Source organism: Aspergillus terreus, genomic scaffold (assembly GCF_000149615.1).
Source record: "Aspergillus terreus NIH2624 scaffold_13 genomic scaffold, whole genome shotgun sequence".
Classification (NCBI taxonomy): domain Eukaryota; kingdom Fungi; phylum Ascomycota; class Eurotiomycetes; order Eurotiales; family Aspergillaceae; genus Aspergillus; species Aspergillus terreus.
In genome coordinates this window covers 641,306-664,685 of record NT_165936.1, presented here as the reverse complement: position 1 = coordinate 664,685, position 23,380 = coordinate 641,306, and the positions used below count along the sequence as shown (strand labels likewise).

The following is a 23,380-nucleotide window of genomic DNA, read 5'->3' as shown; positions in this document are numbered from 1 at the left end:
ATTCATTGAAAATAACGGCTTGTGAGTCCTGAAAGTCGAGGGAAAAGATGGGGCCATCCTGGACGAAAGAGAGAAAACAACGCACATCCCCTTCACCACACCAGAAGCAAGAACAGGGCGATCAACGACAGGAGGATAGAAGGCTCGAAGATACGTACAATCCGAAGCGAACACAGCTTCACAGAGGAACAAAGTCTTTTCACCGAGTCCAGCAATGTGACCGCTCTGATGCGGAGATACAGAGCGTAGTGTCTCCTCTCCAGAAGTGATTCCAAGTACAGGTAAAAAGTAAGAGAAGTGTCTGTCCACAGAGATGAGGATAGTATCCTTTCACAGAAGGTGTCGCCGATGATGAAAGTCCTGCTGTTCCAACGGCCAGACAGTGAGAAGAGATCCTTGCTTGAGAACAGTCTGATATCACCCTTCCGATCAGAACACAGAGCAAACGTAGACAAGTGAGAACGCAAAAGTCGTAGGTGAAATGTCGGTCCGGCTGCTGGTTAGTCTTCAAATGCGAATGATCCAGGAAGTACACGGGATCTCCGCGCAGGGTGTATCCCCTGAAAGGTGACCGTCAGCACACGGGAGTGCGTAATGAACAAGTGAGACGGGGGAGAACAGTCGGCGGAAGTGCGGACAGATGATGGGTCGTCGAATTCCCTCGTGATACGGTTTTGACGGGAGTGATGGGACGAAGGGGAGAGAATGGAAGTGAGAGACAGCTTCGGATCGCGGTCGAAGGAGCTGCGGTGGAGGAGCTGATGTTCCGGCCCGGGACGGGACAACCTTCCTCCGGTATCAGTATAAACATTTCGCACGCATATTGTTACGACAGTCTTCAGCTTAAAGGCGTTCATTCATCATATACTAGGCAGACTATACACAGTGTATTTTGTAAGAGAAGAAATGTACCCCATTTTCTGAACCTCACCAAAGTTCATAGGCATACTCGTCATCCAGAGGCGTCCGAGTCCGTTCAACTGGTCGACTCCTCAGATATCGAATCGTGTCCTTGAATTGGTTGAATTCGTTCACATAGTTCAGCCGACAGTCGTAGCTCTTTCCGACTGGCGGTTTGCCCTCATCCTCTGCGGCCCCGTCATTCCAGCTATGTAACGTGCAGGTACCTGTCGACAGGCCCCAGCCATTCCATGACGTCGCTGCAATATCATTAGCCTTTTAGTCTTTCCCCACGAAACAAACCATTGCGTGAAACTTACCCGCAAGGACTGGGGCATTGGGGTGCCAGCTAGCATCTCGAACACACGTTCGCCATGTCATCTCGCCGCTCCGCGTGCGCATCTCATACGCGGTCGTATAGATGTCCTGATCTTGCGGACGCGTATCTTCCGTAGCCTGGCCAACATCGATCGTGCCAGCGAGCGTGGCATCCAGGTTATATACATAGACCTTTCCATCTTCGCTACCCGTGTACACGTATCGCGAATTGGTACTTCCCGGCGGGGAGAAGTGACACCGGATGAGGGTCTTGAGCACCCGATGGCCACCCCGGAACGTGACCACGGAGCAGTCGTGTGGATGTTGATAGTATCCCTCGGGATATCGCTCAAACCGGTAGTCGAAGCCTGTCGTGTACCGGTGGATGTCTACCGTATCGAACTTGGCGGTCGTCATCATCTTTCGCAGATCCCACAGTTTCATTGTCTGGTCCTTGCCGTTGGAGAGAACATATCGCCCGTCGCCTTTACTGTCGACATACGTCAGTCCCTCCGTGTGTCCCATGAAGACGCCCGCTTCGCGTCCGTCGCCCATGGAGCGCCGATCCCACACGCGAAGTGTGGTATCGTCAGATCCTGAGTAGAGGATATGGGGTGAGGATTTATCGCCAAAGCAGACAGCATTGACATCGTCTTCATGGTTCTGTAAACGCAAGACAGACTGCATAGTTTCGATGTCGTACACCACCACCGACTGGTCCGAGGTGCCTGCAACAATCTCGCGTCCGTCTCCGGAAAAGCGCAGAGACCAGATCTATCTGCCGTTAGAGATATTCAATTCACATGTCAGAAAAATGTCTTACCCCAAAGTGTGAGTTGCCGTATAGGGGCCCACGGTCCGGGCGCCTAGAAACCGATGACAGATCCAAGATAGTAGGCTCGGAACTGTCAGCCGGATCCGTCGGCGCCAGACAGACAAGATTTCGAATCGACGAATACGCCAGGAACCTATTGTCAGGGCTCAAAGTGGCATCGGTAATAGTCCACTGACCGAACCGGTAGTCGACCGTCTTGTAGTACTTCCATTCGTACGGATTCGACGTGTCATACATCCGGACCTTGAAGTCCTGCGCACAGCAAAAGAAGAAATTCCCGTCGTCGGAAAACTGCCCCGAGTAACAACGGGAGTCGAAATGGATGATTTTGTCCGCAGCAGAGCCCGGTATCAGGCCCTACATTCCCAGCTCTCATTAGCATCACTCCAGCCGAACCTGGGGGAGAAACACTCACCTGAGAAATAGCCCGTACGTCTCTCTTCGGACCCCCAGAGACATCCACGCCCAGCTCACGCCACATGACCTTCGTCGCGAGCGAGCGTTTGCGCTTCTTCAGCTCATCGACATAATAAGAGTTGCTCCCGAAATCGCCGGAACTCATCAACTTAGCACCCTCTTCGCTCGGAACCTTCGGTGGTTCATGATTCCCAGTCCGTCGTGGTCGATTCCGATAGCTGAAGAATCCAAAGTCGTCGTCTTCGTCATCCTCCTCTACGAAGTTCCCGCGCCAGGCGTTGGAGTGGAGGATATGCCGCAGGCCATTGGAGGCTAGTAGATTCAAGAAACGGCTGGCTGCCACTACAACATCAGTCTCATCAGTCCTTCGGAATCCCCCATCGCACTTCATGCTTCGCACAACCTCAAGGAACATTACCTGTCATACCTCGGCTGTGTTCTCCGCGGCCGCCGCCATTGTCTTCGGCGTCGTCCATGCTGAACTCGATGTGTATATTTCCGGCCGGGATACCCAGGCCACCTTCACCAAGGAATCAAGCATTAGCCTCGCACAAGAGAATAGATGCAAGAAAGACGAGGAGGTCGTACCAAACCCAGCGGCGTGGAAATCGGCGTCTTCGTCGGCCAATCCGTCTTCCTCGTCCTCGTCGTACAGATCAGGAAGGGCGTCGTGGTCTTCCGAAAATTCCGATTCTGGCTCAAAGTCCATGTCATTCTCGTCGTCATCCGCTTCGAGCCACTCGCGCGCTGGATGCCATGTAGTCGGTGTTTGGCTGCGGGACTCCGGTCGGTCACCGGCCGCGGGAGGAGAGCCGGAGGAACTCATGGTCAGGTGAAGATGTGAGGGGGGGAAAGGAATCGAGTGTCGGCCGCAGGGGTCATATCAGACCCTCGTTTGGCTTCCAATCGTAATAATACCTTGGCAAGTCAATGGCGGAGGGCGAGACAGGGAGTCCAACGGTCAATTGGTTCTGGGGGCGCACTGCTTATCGATACACACCGGTTATGTCATCTTCCCCACTTTCCGTGTTAACTCCTATCCCCGAGGCCGACATGAGATGTATCCAAGTGAAAGGCCATGGATTCGATAACGCCAGCAAAAGGCTATAAATCACAGATTGATCCAATATAGAACAACAGAGGTATCCCATACGCCCAAGCATCCAAGTCCTCGCACTGTACAATGCATCAATACATCGTACCACTTTTCAAGTACAGGCAACAACGTCTGTCGCGATGAGCGAGCCATTCCGCATTCTCAGGATAGCAATCAAGAATTGCCAAAAGAACGCCATTACCCACCGCATTCCATTATCATCATCGTCATCATCACAATCCAAAAACGTATATTCCGGGGATGCAAACATGTCGGTCATGCCAGTATTGATGAAGGAAATGATCTCGCAGATTCGTTCAAGCAAGGCCTGCGAATCAGGCCCAGCGCTGCCGTCGCCGACTCTGGTCACCTCACCACTTGGGGTGGTGGACTTCGAGTCGAAGTTGCTGTTGCATGCAATCGCTTGCTTATCAGTCCCCGGGGCTGCATTGGCAACCGACGCATATCGTGCAAGTACTCGAGCAACGGCCTGAAGCTTCTTCCGCAATCGAGCAGAGCGCTTGCGCGACACTGCCTTTGCAGCAGTGGACGCTGCATCACGTAAGATCGGGGCATCGTGGTGTTCGCTCTGCATCTGCTTGGCGATGAAGGAAGTCCCTTGGAGAGCGATGTTTGGGATCATGTTGCGGCCTTTGGTGAAGAGGTCTGCCTTGGATCCCAATCCTACACCGTCTTACTTAGCATAAACACATCGTCAATCCAGAGTGAGGAAGTCCTACCATAGAATCCCAAAAACGGCAACATTATGCGAAGTCCTGGGTCGCAAAGCATCGCACTGCGATACAGGCTGCCTGAAACCACCCCCTTGGCCAAGAATGGCCGGAATTCCATCTCACAGATTGCTATCAAGATGCCCCCTTCAGCTAGCTTGAGGGACATCGTGCTCGGCCGACGGGTTATTCTGCTCGAGATCAACTTGGAGTCTTTAGAGGGGACTCCATACTCTCTTGCCCAGGTCCTAGCGGTGAAGGACCATCCTACCCCAGCTTCAGAAAGGATGCGAGTGAAGCATGACAGGTCGCTTCTGGAGCCATGGTCTCTTGTAGCAAAATCTTTGAGGAAGTCAAGCTCTGCGGGTTTGCGAATCCACTCTTGCATTGCGTCGTTGTTGATCTTCCATTTTCCCGAGAGATCTTCGGTGAATGCTGTACCACACGGACCATTATCCAAGTGTTCATGCTGGAGCTCATCGAATAAGGACGTGTCATCCTGCTCCGAAGATAGAGAGGAGCTTTCCCACAGATTTGTTGATGCATCTTTGGAAAGGAGACGACTGCGAGGAATTTCAATCCGCAAAGGGGCAGGTTGTGGGAGCGAACATGTCTTGTCAGCACAGGCGTGACATCTGTCAACGACGTGCTTCTGCGTTCGACACCTGTCACATCCCTTGAACAGGTGGCCACATGACTTGCAGCTGTCCCTGGGACCGTCGTTCACATCACGAGGAGAATGGTCTGGGTCCTTCGGGATGAGTCCTAGTTCATCGGGACGGGTCTCACGGGCAAGGGCTGGAGCGGAAGAGTGGCGTGCATGAAGAGCGCGAGTCAGGGTAGATTCCATATTCTTCGGAGGCGGCGGATGAACTCTCTTCACGCTGGGCAAAAGCTCAGTGAGGTCACTGAGCAGGGTCGGTGGCTCCGGGCTCGACGCTTCGCTGCATGGGGTGGAAAGACAAGGCGACTCCGAAAGGGGGCTCTCACCGTCCTGGACACTAGCTCCATGATGGCGGTTGTATCCAGAATACCCGGAGTAACCGCCGGGTTGATATGCCCCATGTCCTTGGTGGGAGTGTTGGTGTCCTGTTCCACCCAAGCTTCCAGGAATCTGGCCTCCAAAAGCACCGCTCGCACCCGCACCGGAAGCGCCACCACCATAGTTGCCACCTCCCCCGTTATGCCCATTGTGGCGTGGCCGAGTGACTCCGCCGATGACTTGGCTATGGCTTTGAAAGCACACCCAGTACCCATCCCAGGTGTCATACTCAATCTTGCAATAATCACATTGGAATGGTCCGGGCACTTTAACCTTGAATTGAGTGATCGCGTCTTTCTGGTGCTTCACGCGGCTATGGCCGTCAATGTGGCTGGTGGCCTTGTCTCTTCTGGGGAACATCTCCAGTGGGCAATAGGGGCACTTATAAACCGCGGGGGCCTTGTGCTTATGAATAACGTGTCTCTGAAAGGTGCCTCGGTTCATCAATTTACCCCCGCACAAGCCGCAACTAAACACTTTTTTCGAGTTGTTCTGGAGGGATCGGGGAGTATCTGAGCTGCTGTCATCGCTGCTCGGGTACGCATCCGTAACTCCAAGATATTCGTCGAATAGCTTGTTGATGTCACAGAAGCCTTCGTGGAATCTCTGGCGGATCTGGAATAGCTGCTCTCGGTCACCACTAAGGCGGGTAACGGATTCGCGGATAAGCTTAAACCATTGGTTCATTTGAGAGGTGAGCGCGGCTGCGTCCTCCTCAGATGTCGTTTTGCCCTGTATGGAGCCGGTGGGTAGTTGTACACCGCTGGGCGTTGTGTAGTCGACGTTGTAAGGCTGAGGGCTCTGGTAGCCCATCATTGGCCCCAGGCCGTGTCCGATGGTCCCATTGTCGAAGCCCATTTGTCCATGTGCGGACTCCATACTGGTGCCGACTGGGGTGGGAGGGAAGTGGTGGTCGAATGGCCCTGAGAACTTCAAGACCCTGTCAGTGGCTTTGTAGGATACTTCGAGAGCCAGGCTAGTACATATAGTGACTTACAGCATACGGGCGAGGAGTCAAGTGAGATTGATCAAATTGTGCGCTGGGTTGACCATAGATCCTGGAGTCAGGGTAGTTCTGGTCCATTTCCTCCATCTCGCGGTATTCGGGGAGGTCCCCCTCCAAGTCCAAGTTGAAGAGGGAAGAGTCACCCATGGTGAACAGGCTTTTGGGGGGAGAAGAGAAAATAATTCAGGAAGAAGAGTCAGATACGATATGACGACGAAGAATCACAGCACACAAGGCACACCGGTCCACACAGCTGATGCCAACCCAAGTCACCTGTCAGGGCGCGAGGCTGAATCAGTGAGATAAAAAGAGACGGGCGGGGAAACGATTACCTCATTCCAGGGGAGTAATCTAGAATGACTGAAAACGAAGGTGAAGAGGAACAGGGAACAAACGAACTGGGAGGTTGTCAGGTTGACGAGGCATCCTTCTTATAACGACTGCCCATGAGATTGGATAAGCACAAGCCACCACTCCTCCCACCAGGACAGGACAGGAGAGGACAATTCCGTTACGAGGGCCAACACCGCCTGGTCGAGTAATGAACTGGAAGAACGTTCCTCACCGACTCTCTGTTCAAGAAAGAAGGGAGGGGAGAAGGGCGATGGGCGTTTTCGCCCCGATTTACCCAGCCTAAAGAGAGTACTAATTTCACTCTATGAGCAGAAGTGCCGAAGCTGCATCTCTCACTGGATGCTTAACTCCTAGTCTGCTTTTTCTCCGGATGATCGGTCACCCTTAATTATTCTAGTTCAAAAAAGTAAAATAAAATGAAATGAAATAAAATAGATCGATTGTGGCTTTCCACCGCAGGGGATCCTACTCCGTATGTCGTTCCATGGTTGAAAGTGGTAGCTATACTAGGTACCTAAGTACCTTATCTACGTACCGTTGCTTCTATGTTTTTATTCCCACGTCTGGGTAAGTTTCTAGTTGGGGTATATCCATATCAACTATCATAATTGACGTGCATTCTACAGTCCAGGATGAACGATGGTGGTCTTTCGGGTACCTACTTGAAGCTCTCGCTTACGTCATGGACCGAGAGAAAGCAGACCATCGGCCAAGATATGTTTTCTTTTGCCCCATTTCCTTTGTTCTCTGAAGTCATGCGTGATTGGTTTTGTTTGGTGACCATTTGCTCCTCAAGAAAAAGAAAAGAGAAAAAAGGATCGGGGGTTTTTTGCAGGTGTATGTCCCCGCCCTGCCGAACGTGAGGATATCCCAGAGCGACGGACCCCTTCTACGGCGTACACCTCTGATCAACTCCGCGACGAATAATCGATACCCAATTGAGAGCCAACGCATTGAGACCTTACGATTGGAACTAAGGGTAAACTACCCTGACCTTCCATCCGACAATGCGGCGCAGCTCTCTCCCCTCGCGACGTCACTCATCAACCGGAGACGAACCGTTTGTCAGCTCCAGACCGCCGAAGACAATCTCTATCGGTCATGAGAACCCCTCGGGATGTTTCAGCAAGGATGTAGGATATACAGGATATACAAGTGGAGACATGCACAGACAGCATCCGAAGCGGAATAATGATGAGAAAATGAAGGTTCGGTCCTCGACAGCCGGGCTGGGGCAACAGTGGAGCTCTGATCTGCGAGAAGTGTAGTCTGGAAGTACAAGTAAGAAGTCTGGACTCTTTCTTAGCTGCAATCCCAAAACCCCCGTTCGTCATCGACAGCGTCGAGTACAAATTAACCCCAACTTTTGCCACCGAGAACCTGTAAAAAAGCAATGATGCCTCTCCCCGGCCGAACGTCACAGCCTCCTTGTCCAGTCCTCGAGTCTATTGCCAAGCCCGCACCGTCGGCAACCGATGGGAGGCCTGACGAGCTCGGAGGCAGCCTTGGGTAGGCATCGTTCGCCACAGGGAGGGATAGAGTTTGATGATGGTTTTCTGCAGGTCGATTATTTCTCATCACAACTCCTTCGCGCTATCGAAAATGGACAGGTTAATGAGGGGAAGGGGAAGGGAAGGGAATCCATGGACGATGTCTCACAGTGTGGCGGTGCCACGTAGAGCCGCATGATTTGTGGGTTTGTGGCGGTGCAGAGGGGTCTCATTGTAGCCTATCCCAATGGGGAAATCATGTCAGATTTTGGCGAAAAAGATACTCTGTAGATGACGAGGGTCTGAGAGTTGTGGATACTTTGTGTGCCTAGCTAGCTTCTGCCTTGTCTCAGCGTACACAGTGGGAACAAAGAAAGCTTCCAGAAGCCGCCCGTCCAGGATTATTCGATTTTAATCCAGCCTGGACAATGCCATAGACCTTTCTATCTCCTTTCCCAATGAGCCACAAAAAGAGGCGGTGGAGGATTCAGGGCGTCTTGCCCAGGATTCACGGTGAACTGTCATTTCCTATTCACAAGATGAGAGGTGGATATTGTATACATGCAAGCCTTCTTCTAAACACCCGAAAGTACCGCGAACCCCAATAATGCAGAAGCTATAATACAATTATAATATATATTATAAAAACAAGATAAAATCAAGAAGTTGTACCAAAGAGGCGCAGAATTACCTCATACCTATCACAGTCAGGTCCAAATTCAAACAGGAACAAAGGGAAAAATCACTTACATCCCAAACATGATCGCAGCCGAGGGAACGACGCGAAGCAGATGCGGCGTCAACCCACCGTACAGCCCGACCATCCCCTCCTCCTTCCAGACCGTCTTGAAGCACTGCACGAGACCCGTGTACTTCATTTCCACCTTGCCATCTCCGATCGAGACCGTGGGGGCCTGTCGCAACCGCGTCCGTACCACCTCATGTGGATACGTCGCCGCCGCCGCGATCAGCTTGGCCACGCCCGCAGAGCAGATCCGGCCTCCCCACACCTCAACATCGTCCCAGGCCCCGTACTGGTAGTGAGGGTCCGCTCGCTTGGCCGCTTCGCGGCGCGCCAGGAACATCTTCATCTGCTCGTACATCACCCACTGCAGCGTGGACTCGGTCACGCCCAGGTACGACGCCGACAGGCCCTTGTAGAGCCCGCGGATGCCCTCGTGACGCACCGTCTGCCGGATACAGTCCCAGCTGTTCTTGTACTGCCGGCCCTGCCCGTGCTCGGCGTTGGACTTGTCAAGCTGGAGTCGCGTCTTCACCAGCCAGATCGGATTGGTCGCGGTACCCGTCGCGATGCCCGCCACCGCCGCGGCCGTAAGATGGACGCCGACCGGCGTCTCGCGCACGTCGCGGTAGCCGAAATAATCACTCAGGAGGCGCTTCCCGTTACCGTACACGTAGAAATTGATCGCACGCGCGGGCACCACGCCGATCAGGTTGGGGCCTAGGCCCTTGAACAGGGCGCGCCAGCCCTCATGCACATGGATCGACCGGAGGATCTGGAACGTCTCGTTGAAGTGCATCAGCGCACTGCGCGGCAGCGACGTCAACGCCGATGGCGATGCGGGCAGCGGGTGCGCAGCGCGGAGCTCCCGCAGCTGCGCCTGGTAAAAATCCGACTGCAGCCTTGTTTTCAGGACGTCAAGGGGGGATGTCAGGGTCGCCGCCGTCATGCCTCCGATTCTAGAACACGTCCACGGGTCAGCTGGGCGGCGTCGATCGGGAAGGATGCGCCAACGCGCGCGGTCTCGATCATTTGCTTACCCACCCGCGAAGAAATGAGCCCATGGCTTTGCTTGGTTGTTTGTGCCCGAGCCGGGGACGAGCTTCTGCGTTTCGTTGGGAACGACGTCCCCCGTCTCACGCGACTGTACGACGATGTCATTGCCGAGATCTGGTCGAGGATTCCCAAGGGCCAGATGCGCCTGCGCAGAGCTGGGTTGAGCGCCGGTGACAGGCATCTCGAGGGTGTTGCACCAGTCGCGGCGCAAGGCAGTGAAAACAAGGCGTTATTGATAATCTATGCAAATCATGTATTTCGTATTATCCAGAACTCCGATGCTTCATGAAGAGAATGGAAGTGAGACGAGAATCTATTAATGGGAAGGAGTTGAATGAGAGGTTGACATAATCCGAGAATCATTTTTTGCTTTGGCGGAACGGTCTGGATTTGCCGCCGATAAGAAATTTGCCGCCCCGGAGGCTCCTGAGTATGACTGCAAGCAATGATGTACTATTATATGGCTCTTGTTGTTCCTACGACTCTACGGACTGGTTGTATCCTCACAGTCCACTTGTACCAGCCAATGCTTTTGCAGAAATACATAACGAAGCAATGTCATAATTATCCTCATATTGTCGTACATGCTCCTTGGGTCTTGACATACACAGGTCAATTTCCGCGATCCCATCAATTCAATTGACGAATCCTCCGACATCAACTGGGAAATGCTCGCACTCCCAATTGCGTAGGTGCAGATACATAGACGTCGGACAGCACGGACGTAGATCGACGCCAGACTCTGAACAAGGGAATCGAAATTTTGTTTTTTCATTCAGGGGAATCTATGCACAGGCTTAGATGTGCTAGTACATCCGAAAACCCTCCATTTTGCGCTTCGTCTCAATGCAAAATCCACCCATGGATGGCAAAACCCAGAAACACCAAACAACCGCATCGACCATTCCATTCGTTTAGATGTGGGTGTCGTAAGGGATGGGAGTGATGGTCTCGGCGGTAACACCCTCGACGACGTGAGCCTCACGGGGCATGGCGGGCTGACGCTTCAGGTGGAGGTGGATGCCCTGCTCCTTGGCCTGGCGCTTCTTCTCGGCGTTCTCCTTGACACGCTTGATGAAGTCCTCACGGGAACGGGAGTGCTTGACGTGCTCGATGCGGACGTTGACGCGCTTCTCGATGTAGCGGTTGCCGACAACCTTGTAGAGGAGGACACCGACGGAGGACTTGGTCACGTTGTAGACGACACCGGTCTTTCCGTTGAAAGCCTTGTAGGGCATACTAGATTCCAGATTCTCAGCAATTCGTCCTTTCTCATATGTTCATGGCGAAACCGGAGATTCCGCGATGTCGAAATCGCACTGGGCGGGGGGAGGAAAAAACTGACCCCTTCTGGACGGCACCGTTGACCTTGATATCCACAATGTCGCCAACCCTGTAGAAAAATCATCAGATGCTGCTCGTAAGACGTATCGTCTGGAATTATTTTTCGCGAAGGATTTCGTCGTACCGGTAGGTCTTCAGGTAGGTCGACAGGCGGATCTGGCCGTGCTCCTTGAAGTTACGGCTGAAGGCATACTAAAATGAGCAGGGCGGCGTTAGTTATCGGAATGTCGTCCATCACGCAAATAAAATCATTGTCTTCCATCGGTCAAACATACCCGAGTGCCGCTTCTCAAACCGTGCGAGTGACCCATGTCGGCGGTGTTGGTGGTGCTGCAGTTGGGGACTTGTCGACAACGAAGAACACTCGATCCGCCTGTAGCGATGGTGTAGAGAGTGCTCGGGTGGCTTAGTGCGCGGCTCCCCACCGCCTTTTAGGGCTAACCCTGGTTAGGGTCCACTACCCTCGCTTAGGGCTTCCCGCCGACCCTCCCTCATCTCAGCCTTGGAATCTCTGTTGCGAATCTCCTCGTGAAGTTAGGTGTGTTCGACAATCTCGCGACAACGCTCAACCAGCAGCCATGGCCCCCGTTCCGTGAGTAACTGCCTCGAGGATGCATGCATGTCGGTCGCATCGTTCTAACCGTCTTGTTTTCGCAGTCGCGTCTACTCCAAGACCTACAAGGTCCCTCGTCGTCGTAAGTGGCCTTTGCGAAATATCTTGAAATTTGACAAAGTCCCGTGCAACCGCTAACTTATTTCCAGCCTTCGAGTCGGCTCGTCTGTTAGTACTCTCCGGCCACTAATCAGAAGCGTGCTTCTGTTTATGTCGTGTGTTTCCGTGCCTAACCTGTTTGTGCTAGTGACTCGGAACTGAAGATTGTCGGCGAGTACGGCCTGCGCAACAAGCGTGAGGTGTGGCGTGTCCAGCTTACCCTGTCCAAGATTCGTCGTGCTGCTCGGTATGTGCTCTGGAGGAAACGGAGAGATACAATGGGAGGAACATGTGGCTGACGGTAGTCCAGTGAGCTGCTCACCCTCGACGAGAAGGACCCCAAGCGTCTTTTCGAAGGTAACGCTTTGATTCGTCGTCTGGTCCGCATCGGTGTGCTCGATGAGTCCCGCATGAAGCTCGATTACGTCCTGGCCCTCCGTGTCGAGGACTTCCTGGAGCGTCGTCTGCAGACCTGCGTGTACAAGCTTGGCCTCGCCAAGTCCATCCACCACGCCCGTGTCCTGATCAAGCAGCGCCACATCCGGTATGTTGTGCTCGTCCGTTGTCTCGCCTCCAGTGGCCGCTAACGTTCCTCACAGTGTCGGCAAGCAGATCGTCAACGTGCCCTCCTACATGGTCCGCCTGGACTCCCAGAAGCACATTGACTTCGCTCTCACCTCCCCCTACGGTGGTGGCCGCCCTGGCCGTGTCCAGCGCAAGAAGGCTGCTGCTGCTGCTGGCGGTGACGGTGGTGAGGAGGAGGAAGATGAGGAGTAAATTATCAAAACCGGAGTACGGACGGGTTTCGTTAAGGAACATAAAAACTAGGGGGCTTCATGGTGACTGCAGCATAGCGTCTAATGTTGTACGATCATGCCAATCAACGAATGAAAAAACAGCCTTATGGCTCAATTCGGAGGCCCTAATCTGAGTCCAAAACCGTAGCCTTCCACACCGTGCACCCGTATGTTCATGTACCAGATTTCCGCCCAAACGCCTATCGTAAATCATATAGCCATCAATATAAACCATCTCTTATCCCTCCACCCCCACAAAGTTCTTGAGCGTCTCAGCAGCACTTCGGTACCACCGTCCCATCTCCTCCAGTCCATCGCTCTCGCCTTCCTGCTTCTTCCTCTGCGCCTCTCGGGCCTGAAGCACAGCCTCCGATTTCCGTCGCTCCAGAACACCCAACTCTCGCTCGATCGCTTCCGCTTCGCGCGTCTTGCGGGGAAGGGCATTTTGCACCGCGGCAAGTTGTCGGTTGAGAGCCGCCAGCTCCGCCTCCCGCTCGGAGAGGAGGGACAGCGTCGCCGGAAGAGGCAAGTTCTGGGACGACGAGGCGTCCATATTGGCGACCTGTTTGGCACGCAGCCCGGCGATGGTGGATTCAAGGTTCTCGATCGACTCGGGGAGATTCGACAACTGGGTCATCTGGAGCTGGATGTTCTTGTATCCTGGGTCGCGCGGTTCAATCAGCATCCGACGGGGTGACAACGACTGCACCGCGAAATAGCTACTTACGCGCCGCAAGATCCCTCCCCTTCTTCTCCATTTCCTCGGTCATCACCCGCACCTCCTCCTTGCGCGCGCGCAGCTCCGCCTTCACCGCGGCCAATTGCGCCTCCAATTCGATGTTCTCATTGTGGCCCACCACCAGCGGCGGGTCGCCGACGATCGCGCGCAGGAATTTTTCTTTTGTGACTTGTTCGACGTAGGAGAAGCGTAGTTTGGAGAAGAGTTCCTGCGCGGCAGTTGCCGATTAGTGTCGTGGGCTTCTTGCTCGCGGTTGGTCTCGGACTATCTCACTTTGTAGTGTGTTAGATCGGCCTCCAGCGATGCGGGCGTGGGGTTGTCGATGGCGGAGACATCGGAGTTGCGCTTGCCAGGTGAGGGGTCTGGGTTCTCGGCTTCTGGGGAGAAGATGGGCTCGCTGATGCGAACGATCGCGAGGTGGGATTTCAAGTCGCCTTTTTCTTGGAGTTGTTGCAGTTGTTGGCGCACTTCGGCGGGGTTGATGTCGGGCATTTCGTTTTCGCTTTATTTAGTAGGTCTCAGAGTATGATGATATTATAGAACCAAGGGAGCATTGGACGAGGAAATGTATTCAGCAATTTGACGACTTTCGTGTGTTCAAGAAAACTATCGAAGAAAAGACCCGCGTCAACATGCGGAGATAAACAAACGCAAGGGATCTGCTCCGGAGGCGGTGAAGTCACCGCCCAGCAAAAGTCGCCCGCCATCGAGATACACTCGTCTTCCTTATGAACGCCCCCTTGCACTGCTGGACATAGCATCCTTTGTCGCAGATCTGACACCTACAAACAACGATATGGTTACCATCTGCTCCCTATAAACAGCCCGTTCCCCGCTCCTGACTACCCGCCGACGCCTCATCTCGGCCCACGATGCCGCCCAACATGGGGAGTACGATTGGCGATCTCAGCAACGACGACTACGTCGCGCAGGTCCTCGCTCAGGAAGCGCGCGACAGCTCCCTGAAATACTCCGCGCAGGGAATGGGAGCATACATGCCGAAACGGTGGGTGATTCTCATCAACATCTTCCAACCTACAACTGACGGCGATTGCCACAGACCCGCAGGCGCAGCCCCCAAGCCGAATACGCGATTCCTACGCCACATAATTAAAGAAACGGACAACCACAATGCCGCGCTAAAGCGGAAAGAGGAGCGCGAAGCCCGCGAGCGAATGCAGCAGCTGCGACACAAGACGGCCGCCGCGCGCCTGGCGGGGGAGTCCGAATCTCGCAGTCATCGCCACCGCGACCGGGACTCGCGCCGAGATGATCGCGACGACAGACATCGCTCCCACCGGCGGCGACACCGCAGTCGCTCCGCCTCCGTCGAGCGGGCGCGGCATCGCAAACACCGTGGACGACGCGACGAGTCGGACGACTCTGAGGAAGAGCGGTACCGGTCGTCTAGGAAGAGTCGACGGCGGCGGTCGTATTCCCGCTCGAGGAGCCGCTCGCCACGAGACGAGGACCGCCACTCGCGCAGCCATCGCCGGCGACACTACAAGCGTGCGGATCCTTCGCGATCTCGATCCCGGTCGCGATCCCCGGAAACGGATGACCGGAGGAGGCACAGGCGCAAGGAAGAGTCGTCGCGTCTGTCGCCGGTCCCCCGCGCAAGCCCTACCCCTCCCCCTGCGGCGCCGTCCGAGAATGAATCAGATCCACTGGAGGATCTGGTCGGCCCGCTTCCTCCGAAAGAGAATGCCGTGCAGCCTCTTCGCTCGCGCGGTCGCGGCGCGTATAAACTCAGCGCCAGCAACATCGACGCCCATTTTGCCGCGGACTACGACCCGACGCTGGACGTTCAGCTGGAAGACGACGACACTGCCGCGGGCAGCAAGCCCACGCGTCGCCCAGTTGCCGGACTCATGACGGGCGACGATGACTGGGAACTTTCGCTCGAGGCGCTCCGCGATCGGGCGCATTGGAGACGACGAGGCGAAGATCGGCTGCGTGAGGCTGGGTTCAACGATGCGTTTGTGGAGAAGTGGAAGGCTAATACCACTCCCGCTGCGGCGACGGAACCGGACGCTGAGGGTCGGTTGGAAGATGTGCGGTGGTCAAAGAAGGGCGAGGGTCGGGAATGGGATCGGGGGAAGTTTGTGGATGAGGACGGGCATATTGATGTCAAGGCATCGTGGTAGACTATCGGGTGCATATATTTCGGGTTGGAGTTGGTTGGAAATCATCTTTGAAGCGATATATTTTGGTTTTTATCACAGGGTCTAAAAATTCGGGTTGTACAGCTGCAATGAAGAAATGAATCACGACTATCATAGGGTGTTCATGAAGTATAGAGTGGGGTTGAATGAATATATATATTGTCGCAGACACTACCTGAGGGTCGTTACAAGCCGGCGAGGCACACGTCAAAACAACATGACACAGGGTATATGTACACCAAGTCCTTTCATTTTACACATTGCCCAGATCAGATATATAGGTGGCTTGAGAGATAGGTACCTAGTAGTAGATTATTGATGGAAAGCTCAGCGCAAGTCGCACTCCGTTCCGCGGCTTTGTCAGGAACGCGGAAATTCCCCGGCGCGCACACCATTTGTCAGATGGATGACGGATATTCAGGGTCAGATTGATAATTACGATCTCGAGATTCTTCTCTGTATATCTCGTGTTTATAAGTAGTTTTCCGGTGTGTTGCTCTTGTGCGACAGAATAATCCAGACCTTGTACGCTACAAACAATTAAGTTACGTCACGAGCCTAGTGTCTGTTCACACCGCAGCCACGCAGCCTGCCTAGACCCTCATTCCTATAATCGGGATATCTTGAGTATCGCCATGACAGACCAGTTTGCGTTTACGTACCCCTCGCCCCTGGAGGGGTACGAGAATCTCGAACCGCTTCCAGAGTGAGTCCTCACGCGATAAGATAACGACAGTGGAGACTGACGTCCAGCAGTGAGCGAAACGACGACGGCAAATCATACAAGAACTCCCAGCATGGCGTCCTGAGTAAAGCATACGAGGAGTTCCCGGACCCTCTGACCAAGGGCCGACGGGGCGGCTTCGACATCCACATCTACCATTTCCAGGTGATTCCCCAAAGCAAGCATGTGCGCGCGTCCCATGTGATCTATGACCTAAACCATCCGCGCAGACCAACCCGGACCAAGCGGCATATGCAAAGGCGCTGTGGGAGCGGATCCGACGTGAATGTCAGTCTACCCGAGAAGCAAACATTTGACAAGATTGAACCTGCTGACCGAGCGCGCAGTTCCCGAGCTCAGGATCTACCAGTTCTTTGATCGGCCAATTGGACCGCACCCTGTGGCGATGTTTGAGGTGAATCTGTTCACGCCGGCGCAGTTCGGAGCGTTTATTCCCTGGCTGGTTATCAACCGCGGGCCGTTGAGCGTGCTGGTGCATCCGAACACGACGGAGGAGGAGGAGGAGCGGAATCATACCCAGCGGGCGACGTGGTTGGGAGATCGCATTCCGCTGGATCTGCGATTATTTAAGCTGATGAAGGCGAAGAGGGAGCAGGATCTGGCTAAGAAGAAGGATTAAGAAGGGGAGGTAGTCATCATCAATCTTGTCAGGGACCTTCGTGATATTGTAGAGATAGTGGATGATCTGCCAGGGTGTTACGGGGGTACCCTGGTGACTGATGCACGTCACGGGGTTGAATAGATGGCTTGGTCATCGCCGCGCTTACCCCTGTTCGCATCTTGATCATGCTTCTGTGCCGAAGTTCGAAAGTCCCCAGGACGTACTAGGTATATCCTGAAGGTATGAGGAAATCGACACCATGGCTTTCCATCCACCTCGCTCCTTCCGGACATCCACCTTGACACCTCGGAAGGCAAAGGCGAAGCTCTCAGGTACCGCAGTAGATCGACAGGTTCCTTACTGTCTGACTTCGATTCACCCCTTCGGATTCAACCTATCATCGATTGTCTACCTTTGACCGCATTCTTAGTTCATATTCTTCGGACCCTGCCCCGACCCTTCATCTGAACTTGATATCCGCATAGAGTCGGTAAAGCTCATCATGTGGAGCTCACAGTTATCTTCCATCTTGCCTGCGCTTCCGATCTCATTACAGATCCAAACTGTCTCTGCCGGGGGCTGTGCAGAACTTCCTCCGACGCCGTTGGAAGAGACAGGCATACCAGCTTATGTGCTGGAGTACGGTAAGCGACTTCGTACTGCTTTGGGGTGCATTCTGACCAAGCACCAGCGCCACTGCTGTGGCTGCATAGCCAAGATCCATTCAGACCATCGGGGATTGGCCAGCAGGTCATGCACACAACGCCAATGGTGGATTGGGAACCAGTTCGGGGGGCGCCATCGCCGCTAACCCTCGAGAACCTTGACGCCCTCAACGAGCTGGGTAACACGAGCGTCTATCTCACCTCCCACGAAGGGTCCAACGCGGATCCTCGGCCGGGATGGTTTCACGGAACTAGCCCTGACAGCTCAGGAGAGACGGTGGACACCGTTTCGTCGTGCATGATCCTTGTTGACCACGGTGATGCGACCGACAATTCGAGCGGGACGCTGGATGCATTTTATTTCTACTTTTATGCGTGAGTCGAAACAGCCAGACCATGGTTCCGGCAGGCTGACACCCCACGAACCAGGTATAACAAAGGAAACACCGTCTTAGACATGGAATTCGGTGATCATGTCGGGGATTGGTTCGTTCGTGTGGTACTCTGCGTGCGGACCGCGTCTGACCATGGATAGGGAGCATAACATGATTCGATTCTGGGACGGTGTGCCGCAGGCCATCTGGTACAGCCAGCATGCTGGGGGCCAGGCCTTTACGTACGCGGCCACGGAGAAGAAGGGCAAGCGGCCGATAGCATATTCAGCCAACGGGTCGCATGCTGTCTATTCGATCTCTGGGTGAGTGTGGCCGGCGTGATGATTGAACTGACCCCTGACTCATGTTAATCCCCCGGAATAGGTCTCACGACCACACCATTCCGGGGCTGAACCTGCCGTTCGGGCTGATTGTCGACTACACCGACCAAGGGGTGTTGTGGGATCCCTTGCTCAGTGCTTATGCATACCAATACGACGCTGGCCGTCAGACGTTCCAGCCCTACGACCCCAGCTATCCGGTCAACTGGCTGGATTTCAACGGGCAATGGGGGGATGATGCCCTTCCGGATGGCCCAAAGAAGTTTGGCGTGGCACAATACGCGGGAGGGCCCAACGGACCCAAGTTTAAGAAGCTCGTCCGGACAGAGGTATGTCCGAGCGAGCCGTGCATTGTGCTGCCCTTCCGAATTTGGAGTCAGGAAACGTAGCCGGGCGGTGTCGGGGAAGCACTGATCACTGGTTACACCAAGCGCGGTGGTTAGTCTGGGTTCGGTTCGCGAGATACACCACCGTTACAACGGTTATCGTACATAAGTACATGGGACCGGGAGACTCGATTGATCGGAAGCGTCAGGCGGTTGTGGGGGTGTATGGGGGATAGGGGGAATAATCTCCGTGCATGGAGCGCGTGAGCGATGTGATAGATAGACTGGGGAATTGCTACTTCAATTCGACCTTGGATGTTTATACAGAGTAAGGAGTAGGTAGTTATGTGTTACGAGAAGAACCAACTTTGAGTCTGGAGCGAAGTGATCTGCTGGTCATCGAACCAAGAAGAGCAAGAGGCATGCTCAGGGGTTGCGCACCCAAGGAGCTAAGAAGTACCTCATTCAGTACCTTTCCCGATCGGGCAGTCTGGTTGGTGTTCCTGAACCGCAGGTGCAGGCCAATCAGACGGCGTGTTGGTGGTATTTCTACCCGGTCTCCGGATACGGTATGTAACAGGAACGATCAGACAATTTGAAAGTTAACGATGGTCAACAGATGGGAGACTGGGAATTACCTTAATTAATTAATTCAATCATTATTAGGTAGATTAATGAGGTTCATCTTCGAGTAATGTTCTGGAAGCGAGGACTAGAAGGTGCATGCATGGTTCTCCCGTCGATAGTAATTCCTCTGGATTGTGGACCGAACCAAACGAGGCAAATCACAACAATTCCGCTAAATCCTCCTTACCACGTGTGGCGGCCTGGAGGGTTCCGGAATGTAATTGGCATTTTCCCCATGTACGGTCGACGTAATGATGACAGCTCGCTCTTCATAGACGATGGGCTGTCGCAGAATCCTACACGGTCTGTAGATAGAAGACCTCTTCTTCATATTATAGATAGACTCTTCCCATCTCCTCACAGACTACTCTTGTGAGCCCCGTACAAACTTACTCTGTATATCGCACGAGGGACTTAATCTCCCCTTCGGCCGCTGTCTCGCGCTGAACGACCCTAACCTAATTGCACTTAGAACAGTGGGGCCCTCCAGTCTTGGGAGGTCGAGCCCACCTCCTGTGAGGGAGGCTTGTTAGCTTTGAGGTTGGTTTGCCCCTGAATCTCCTGCTCAAAAGGTTCTCGAGCCTCTTGGGGAGAAAAAAAGATTCACGACCGCAAGGTGGATTCCATACAGGAATCGAAAATTTAAAAAAACGGTACACGAAAAAAAAAGTTCGAGGTCCTGGCGACATCTTCCCTTCAACGTCTCCGATACGCGTGACAGTGTACACGCTCATAAGCTGTCCATTGACTGATTGAGATTGCTGGATCAGTCTGCGTGTTTCGCAAGTCGCAGGCAGCAAAAGGCTCGCGCACCACAGCCATCGTCGTATCCGGTTCTTTGCTGGCCGATCGCCATCTTTCAATCAATCTTGCCTTGCGGCGCGGTCGTTCTCTCATTCTTTCCTCTTATCCATCTCTCTTGTCTTTTCTTTTCCGTCCGTCCTTGAGTGTCGGTCTGTCTCCATTGAATGCGCCGCATTGGTCGGACGCTGTGAGTCTTTACAACGACAAAAGTCGCGATTTCCCTGAACCAAATCGAGGGAATCATACCCACGCTCGTTGTGATTTTATTCCTCTCTTCGTTGGCCCATTCCTCTAGTAGAGCGGTTGGGTTGACCTTGACAACCACTTGCGGGGCTTGTGGTGTGCATTTCGTGATCGCTGTACAACGCGCGCGTTTGAGTGACACGGATTTTCTTCCCCAGTTGAAACCAATTGCGTGGTTAAGTGTTTGACCAGGTCGGTGTCAGTCGCGGAATCATCCCGATTGATCCCAGTCGCAAGAGAGCGGACGAACTGTATAGTCCGGTAGAGATTGGTGCGGCGTCCTAGAAGCAATTCTGCCCAAGCCTGTAAGTTGTCACCTGTTTGCTGATTGGGATGGGGAGAGACCTGCATGCAGCGGGGTGCTGTAGGGGACTCGACTCGACTCGACTTGACGCCGGATGGTCTGAGAAAGCGGATGCTAACCCGAACCCTCTGGGAAATGAATATCAGGCAAGAGATTACTTCATAATCGAACCATTCTCGAACGTTGGCGAAAAAAGGGGTCATTTCGTGGGTAGACGCAGCAATCTATATCTGAGACAACCGTCATCTCCAGCGAACCCCACTTTCAGTCGCAGCAGTGTTACAGGATTCTATTATGGCAACCGCCTCGTCCAGACCCCGGACCCCCGGGCACTCCCAACAACCCGAGCCGGCGGCTGCAGTCACGGAGAACGGCAACAACAACCGCCGCACGAGCTCCTCCCTCGCCTTCCTCCGCCGTTCCAAGTCTACCGAACCGTTGGGCGAGAGGAAGCCGTCCGCCAGCAAGAGCAAGAAGAAACAGGCGATGGAAGAAGAGCTCCGTCGTCAACGCGAAGCTTCCATGCCCAAACAGCCTCCTCGCCTTCCTGACCTGTCCCCCACCCCCGTGCTTGAAACCTTTGGAGGCGACGAACGTGTGGACAGTCTCGCCGCCCTCTCCAGCCCCTCCAACCCGCATCAAATCCCGTCGCGTAGCGCCATGAGTACTCCCGTCGCCAACGATTATGATCCATACGCCCGCACGGAGAGTATGACCCACCGTGGACGCTTCAGCTATGCCAGCAGCGCTGTCAGCACTGTGAACAGTCCCCGCCGACTGCGCCGTCGCAAGGACCCCACCCCATACAAGTGAGTTTGAACGTGTTTCCGAGTTTACGTTGATCTGATCTGCATTGATGCTGAGACTGCGCGATATTAGTATCCTGGTGATCGGTGCGCGCAATTCGGGCAAGACCTCGTTCCTCAATTTCCTTCGCAAGTCGCTCGCCTTGCCGCCGCATAAGCATCCTTCTCGCGCTCCTGAGGAAGTCGAGTACTATGATCGCCATTCCCCCGCCAACGAGGGTTACACCTCTCATTATCTCGAAACAGAAATCGACGGCGAGCGCATCGGATTGACCCTCTGGGACTCCCAGGGTCTCGAGCGCAACATCGTCGATATCCAGCTGCGTGGCGTGACTGGTTTCCTGGAGAGTAAGTTCGAGGAGACCCTAAACGAGGAAATGAAGGTGATCCGCTCCCCCGGTGTCCGCGACACCCACATCCACTGCACGTTCCTGATCCTCGACCCTGTCCGCCTCGATGAGAATATCGCCGCCGCCGAACGCGCAGCCCAAGGAAACCCCAAGGCGTCCGACTCCCCTGTCATCGGCATTCTGGATGAGAACCTGGATATTCAGGTGCTCCGGACCGTCCTCGGCAAGACCACCGTGGTGCCTGTTATCAGCAAAGCCGATACCATCACGACCGCTCACATGTCGTACTTGAGAAAGGCCGTGTGGGACAGCCTCAAGAAGGCCAACATCGACCCTCTCGAGGTCCTTACCCTGGAAGAGCAGGAGGAAGAGTACAGCTCGTCGGAGAGCGCGGACGAGGAGGAGGAAAAGAAACCCGATGTGCCGGAGACGGTGAAGGAAGAGGAGGGCGCGGAATCCCCCCAGGATGAGTCCACCGAGCAGAATGGAGACGTCCCGCCCCCCGCCTCCCCGTCTACACGAAGCCAAGCGTCTGGAGGCCCTGCTTCTCACCAGAACCTGCCCTTCTCCATCCTGTCGCCCGACCCGCACTCCCTCGAGGCTGGAGACGAACCCGTTGGTCGCAAGTTCCCGTGGGGCTTTGCGGATCCGTACAACCCCGAGCACTGTGACTTCCTCAAGCTGAAGGACTCAGTGTTCAGCGACTGGCGCTCGGAACTGCGTGAGGCGAGCCGGGTGATCTGGTACGAGCGCTGGAGAACCAGCCGGTTGAATCGCCATGGTCCGGCCGCGGTGCCTCAGAAAAAGGTGTACAGTGGGCGCATGGGACCGATGGATGGCCGCCGCATGCGGTAGAAGTCTTCTGATGCTTACTACTTCTTGATCCTGCATATACCCGCTGCACAGCTTTCGACTCTTCTGTTTGAATACCCTGGTGTTTTGGGCCGTCCCACACATTCATCTTGTCTCTCCGGTTCTCATCCGCCTCTCGGATTCTACGTCCTTTACTCGTTGGTTGGTGGATTGAGGATGGTTGGACGCGATGAAGAAGGGAAGGAGATCCTGGAAATCTGGCGGAATGCGTTCCTTTACCGCGAGTTGTGTTTTACTTCAATTTGTATTGTTCTCTTTCGAATCTGTCGAGACTCCTGCGCTCCCTGTTCTCGCAAGCAGGGGTAGCTCGCTGGCAGTCCTGCTGGGCGGAGTTCTCTCTTATACCACCTTATGTTTTCTGTGATATCACTGTGCTGTCTCGGCGTCTTTTCACCCCTTATCTTAACTTCCCCCTACCCTTTTTTGTTTTCGCTTCGTCATTATCCTGTATTTTGCCAAAGTCTTGAGATCGGGTATTGCCTGACCCATACTGTCCTCGGATAATACCTACAGATATGGGTGAATGTCAGTTGTCTTTGTTTCTGGCGTTAGTACGGCCCACATTATTAATATTGGC

General features: G+C 54.1%; 10 protein-coding genes across 10 annotated transcripts; 5 read left to right on the top strand and 5 right to left on the bottom strand.

Annotated features, from left to right (window-relative positions):
• Nucleotides 1–927: 927 nt before the first annotated feature.
• On the bottom strand, nt 928–3,179 carry ATEG_08729 (WD40 repeat domain-containing protein; the record flags this gene model as incomplete). Its single annotated transcript, XM_001217314.1, has 6 exons — nt 928–1,160; nt 1,221–1,992; nt 2,042–2,410; nt 2,469–2,812; nt 2,898–2,990; nt 3,059–3,179. The coding sequence occupies 6 exons, from the start codon at nt 3,177–3,179 to the stop codon at nt 928–930; spliced, it is 1,932 nt and encodes a 643-aa protein (XP_001217315.1).
• Nucleotides 3,180–3,678: 499 nt separating this feature from the next.
• On the bottom strand, nt 3,679–6,492 carry ATEG_08728 (uncharacterized protein; the record flags this gene model as incomplete). Its single annotated transcript, XM_001217313.1, has 3 exons — nt 3,679–4,250; nt 4,307–6,269; nt 6,337–6,492. 3 exons carry the CDS (start codon nt 6,490–6,492, stop codon nt 3,679–3,681), a joined length of 2,691 nt encoding a protein of 896 aa, XP_001217314.1.
• Nucleotides 6,493–8,847: 2,355 nt separating this feature from the next.
• Nucleotides 8,848–10,168, bottom strand: ATEG_08727 (putative mitochondrial carrier protein (Rim2); the record flags this gene model as incomplete). Its single annotated transcript, XM_001217312.1, has 3 exons — nt 8,848–8,887; nt 8,940–9,890; nt 9,972–10,168. The coding sequence occupies 3 exons, from the start codon at nt 10,166–10,168 to the stop codon at nt 8,848–8,850; spliced, it is 1,188 nt and encodes a 395-aa protein (XP_001217313.1).
• Nucleotides 10,169–10,901: 733 nt separating this feature from the next.
• ATEG_08726 (60S ribosomal protein eL21) lies at nt 10,902–11,642 on the bottom strand (the record flags this gene model as incomplete). The annotated part of the gene is made up of 4 exons (XM_001217311.1): nt 10,902–11,226; nt 11,333–11,380; nt 11,456–11,523; nt 11,607–11,642. The coding sequence occupies 4 exons, from the start codon at nt 11,640–11,642 to the stop codon at nt 10,902–10,904; spliced, it is 477 nt and encodes a 158-aa protein (XP_001217312.1).
• Nucleotides 11,643–11,909: 267 nt separating this feature from the next.
• Nucleotides 11,910–12,820, top strand: ATEG_08725 (40S ribosomal protein uS4; the record flags this gene model as incomplete). Its single annotated transcript, XM_001217310.1, has 6 exons — nt 11,910–11,923; nt 11,989–12,026; nt 12,094–12,112; nt 12,192–12,290; nt 12,354–12,587; nt 12,643–12,820. The coding sequence occupies 6 exons, from the start codon at nt 11,910–11,912 to the stop codon at nt 12,818–12,820; spliced, it is 582 nt and encodes a 193-aa protein (XP_001217311.1).
• A 258-nt stretch (nt 12,821–13,078) lies between these two features.
• ATEG_08724 (uncharacterized protein) lies at nt 13,079–14,071 on the bottom strand (the record flags this gene model as incomplete). The annotated part of the gene is made up of 3 exons (XM_001217309.1): nt 13,079–13,500; nt 13,568–13,787; nt 13,853–14,071. The coding sequence occupies 3 exons, from the start codon at nt 14,069–14,071 to the stop codon at nt 13,079–13,081; spliced, it is 861 nt and encodes a 286-aa protein (XP_001217310.1).
• A 380-nt stretch (nt 14,072–14,451) lies between these two features.
• ATEG_08723 (uncharacterized protein) lies at nt 14,452–15,726 on the top strand (the record flags this gene model as incomplete). Its single annotated transcript, XM_001217308.1, has 1 exon — nt 14,452–15,726. One exon carries the CDS (start codon nt 14,452–14,454, stop codon nt 15,724–15,726), a length of 1,275 nt encoding a protein of 424 aa, XP_001217309.1.
• Nucleotides 15,727–16,379: 653 nt separating this feature from the next.
• Nucleotides 16,380–17,108, top strand: ATEG_08722 (uncharacterized protein; the record flags this gene model as incomplete). The annotated part of the gene is made up of 4 exons (XM_001217307.1): nt 16,380–16,450; nt 16,501–16,654; nt 16,699–16,756; nt 16,816–17,108. The coding sequence occupies 4 exons, from the start codon at nt 16,380–16,382 to the stop codon at nt 17,106–17,108; spliced, it is 576 nt and encodes a 191-aa protein (XP_001217308.1).
• Nucleotides 17,109–17,843: 735 nt separating this feature from the next.
• On the top strand, nt 17,844–18,859 carry ATEG_08721 (uncharacterized protein; the record flags this gene model as incomplete). The annotated part of the gene is made up of 4 exons (XM_001217306.1): nt 17,844–18,130; nt 18,185–18,241; nt 18,291–18,452; nt 18,514–18,859. 4 exons carry the CDS (start codon nt 17,844–17,846, stop codon nt 18,857–18,859), a joined length of 852 nt encoding a protein of 283 aa, XP_001217307.1.
• Nucleotides 18,860–21,068: 2,209 nt separating this feature from the next.
• On the top strand, nt 21,069–22,785 carry aspE (septin; the record flags this gene model as incomplete). The annotated part of the gene is made up of 2 exons (XM_001217305.1): nt 21,069–21,583; nt 21,654–22,785. 2 exons carry the CDS (start codon nt 21,069–21,071, stop codon nt 22,783–22,785), a joined length of 1,647 nt encoding a protein of 548 aa, XP_001217306.1.
• Between the last annotated feature and the right edge of the window lie 595 nt (nt 22,786–23,380).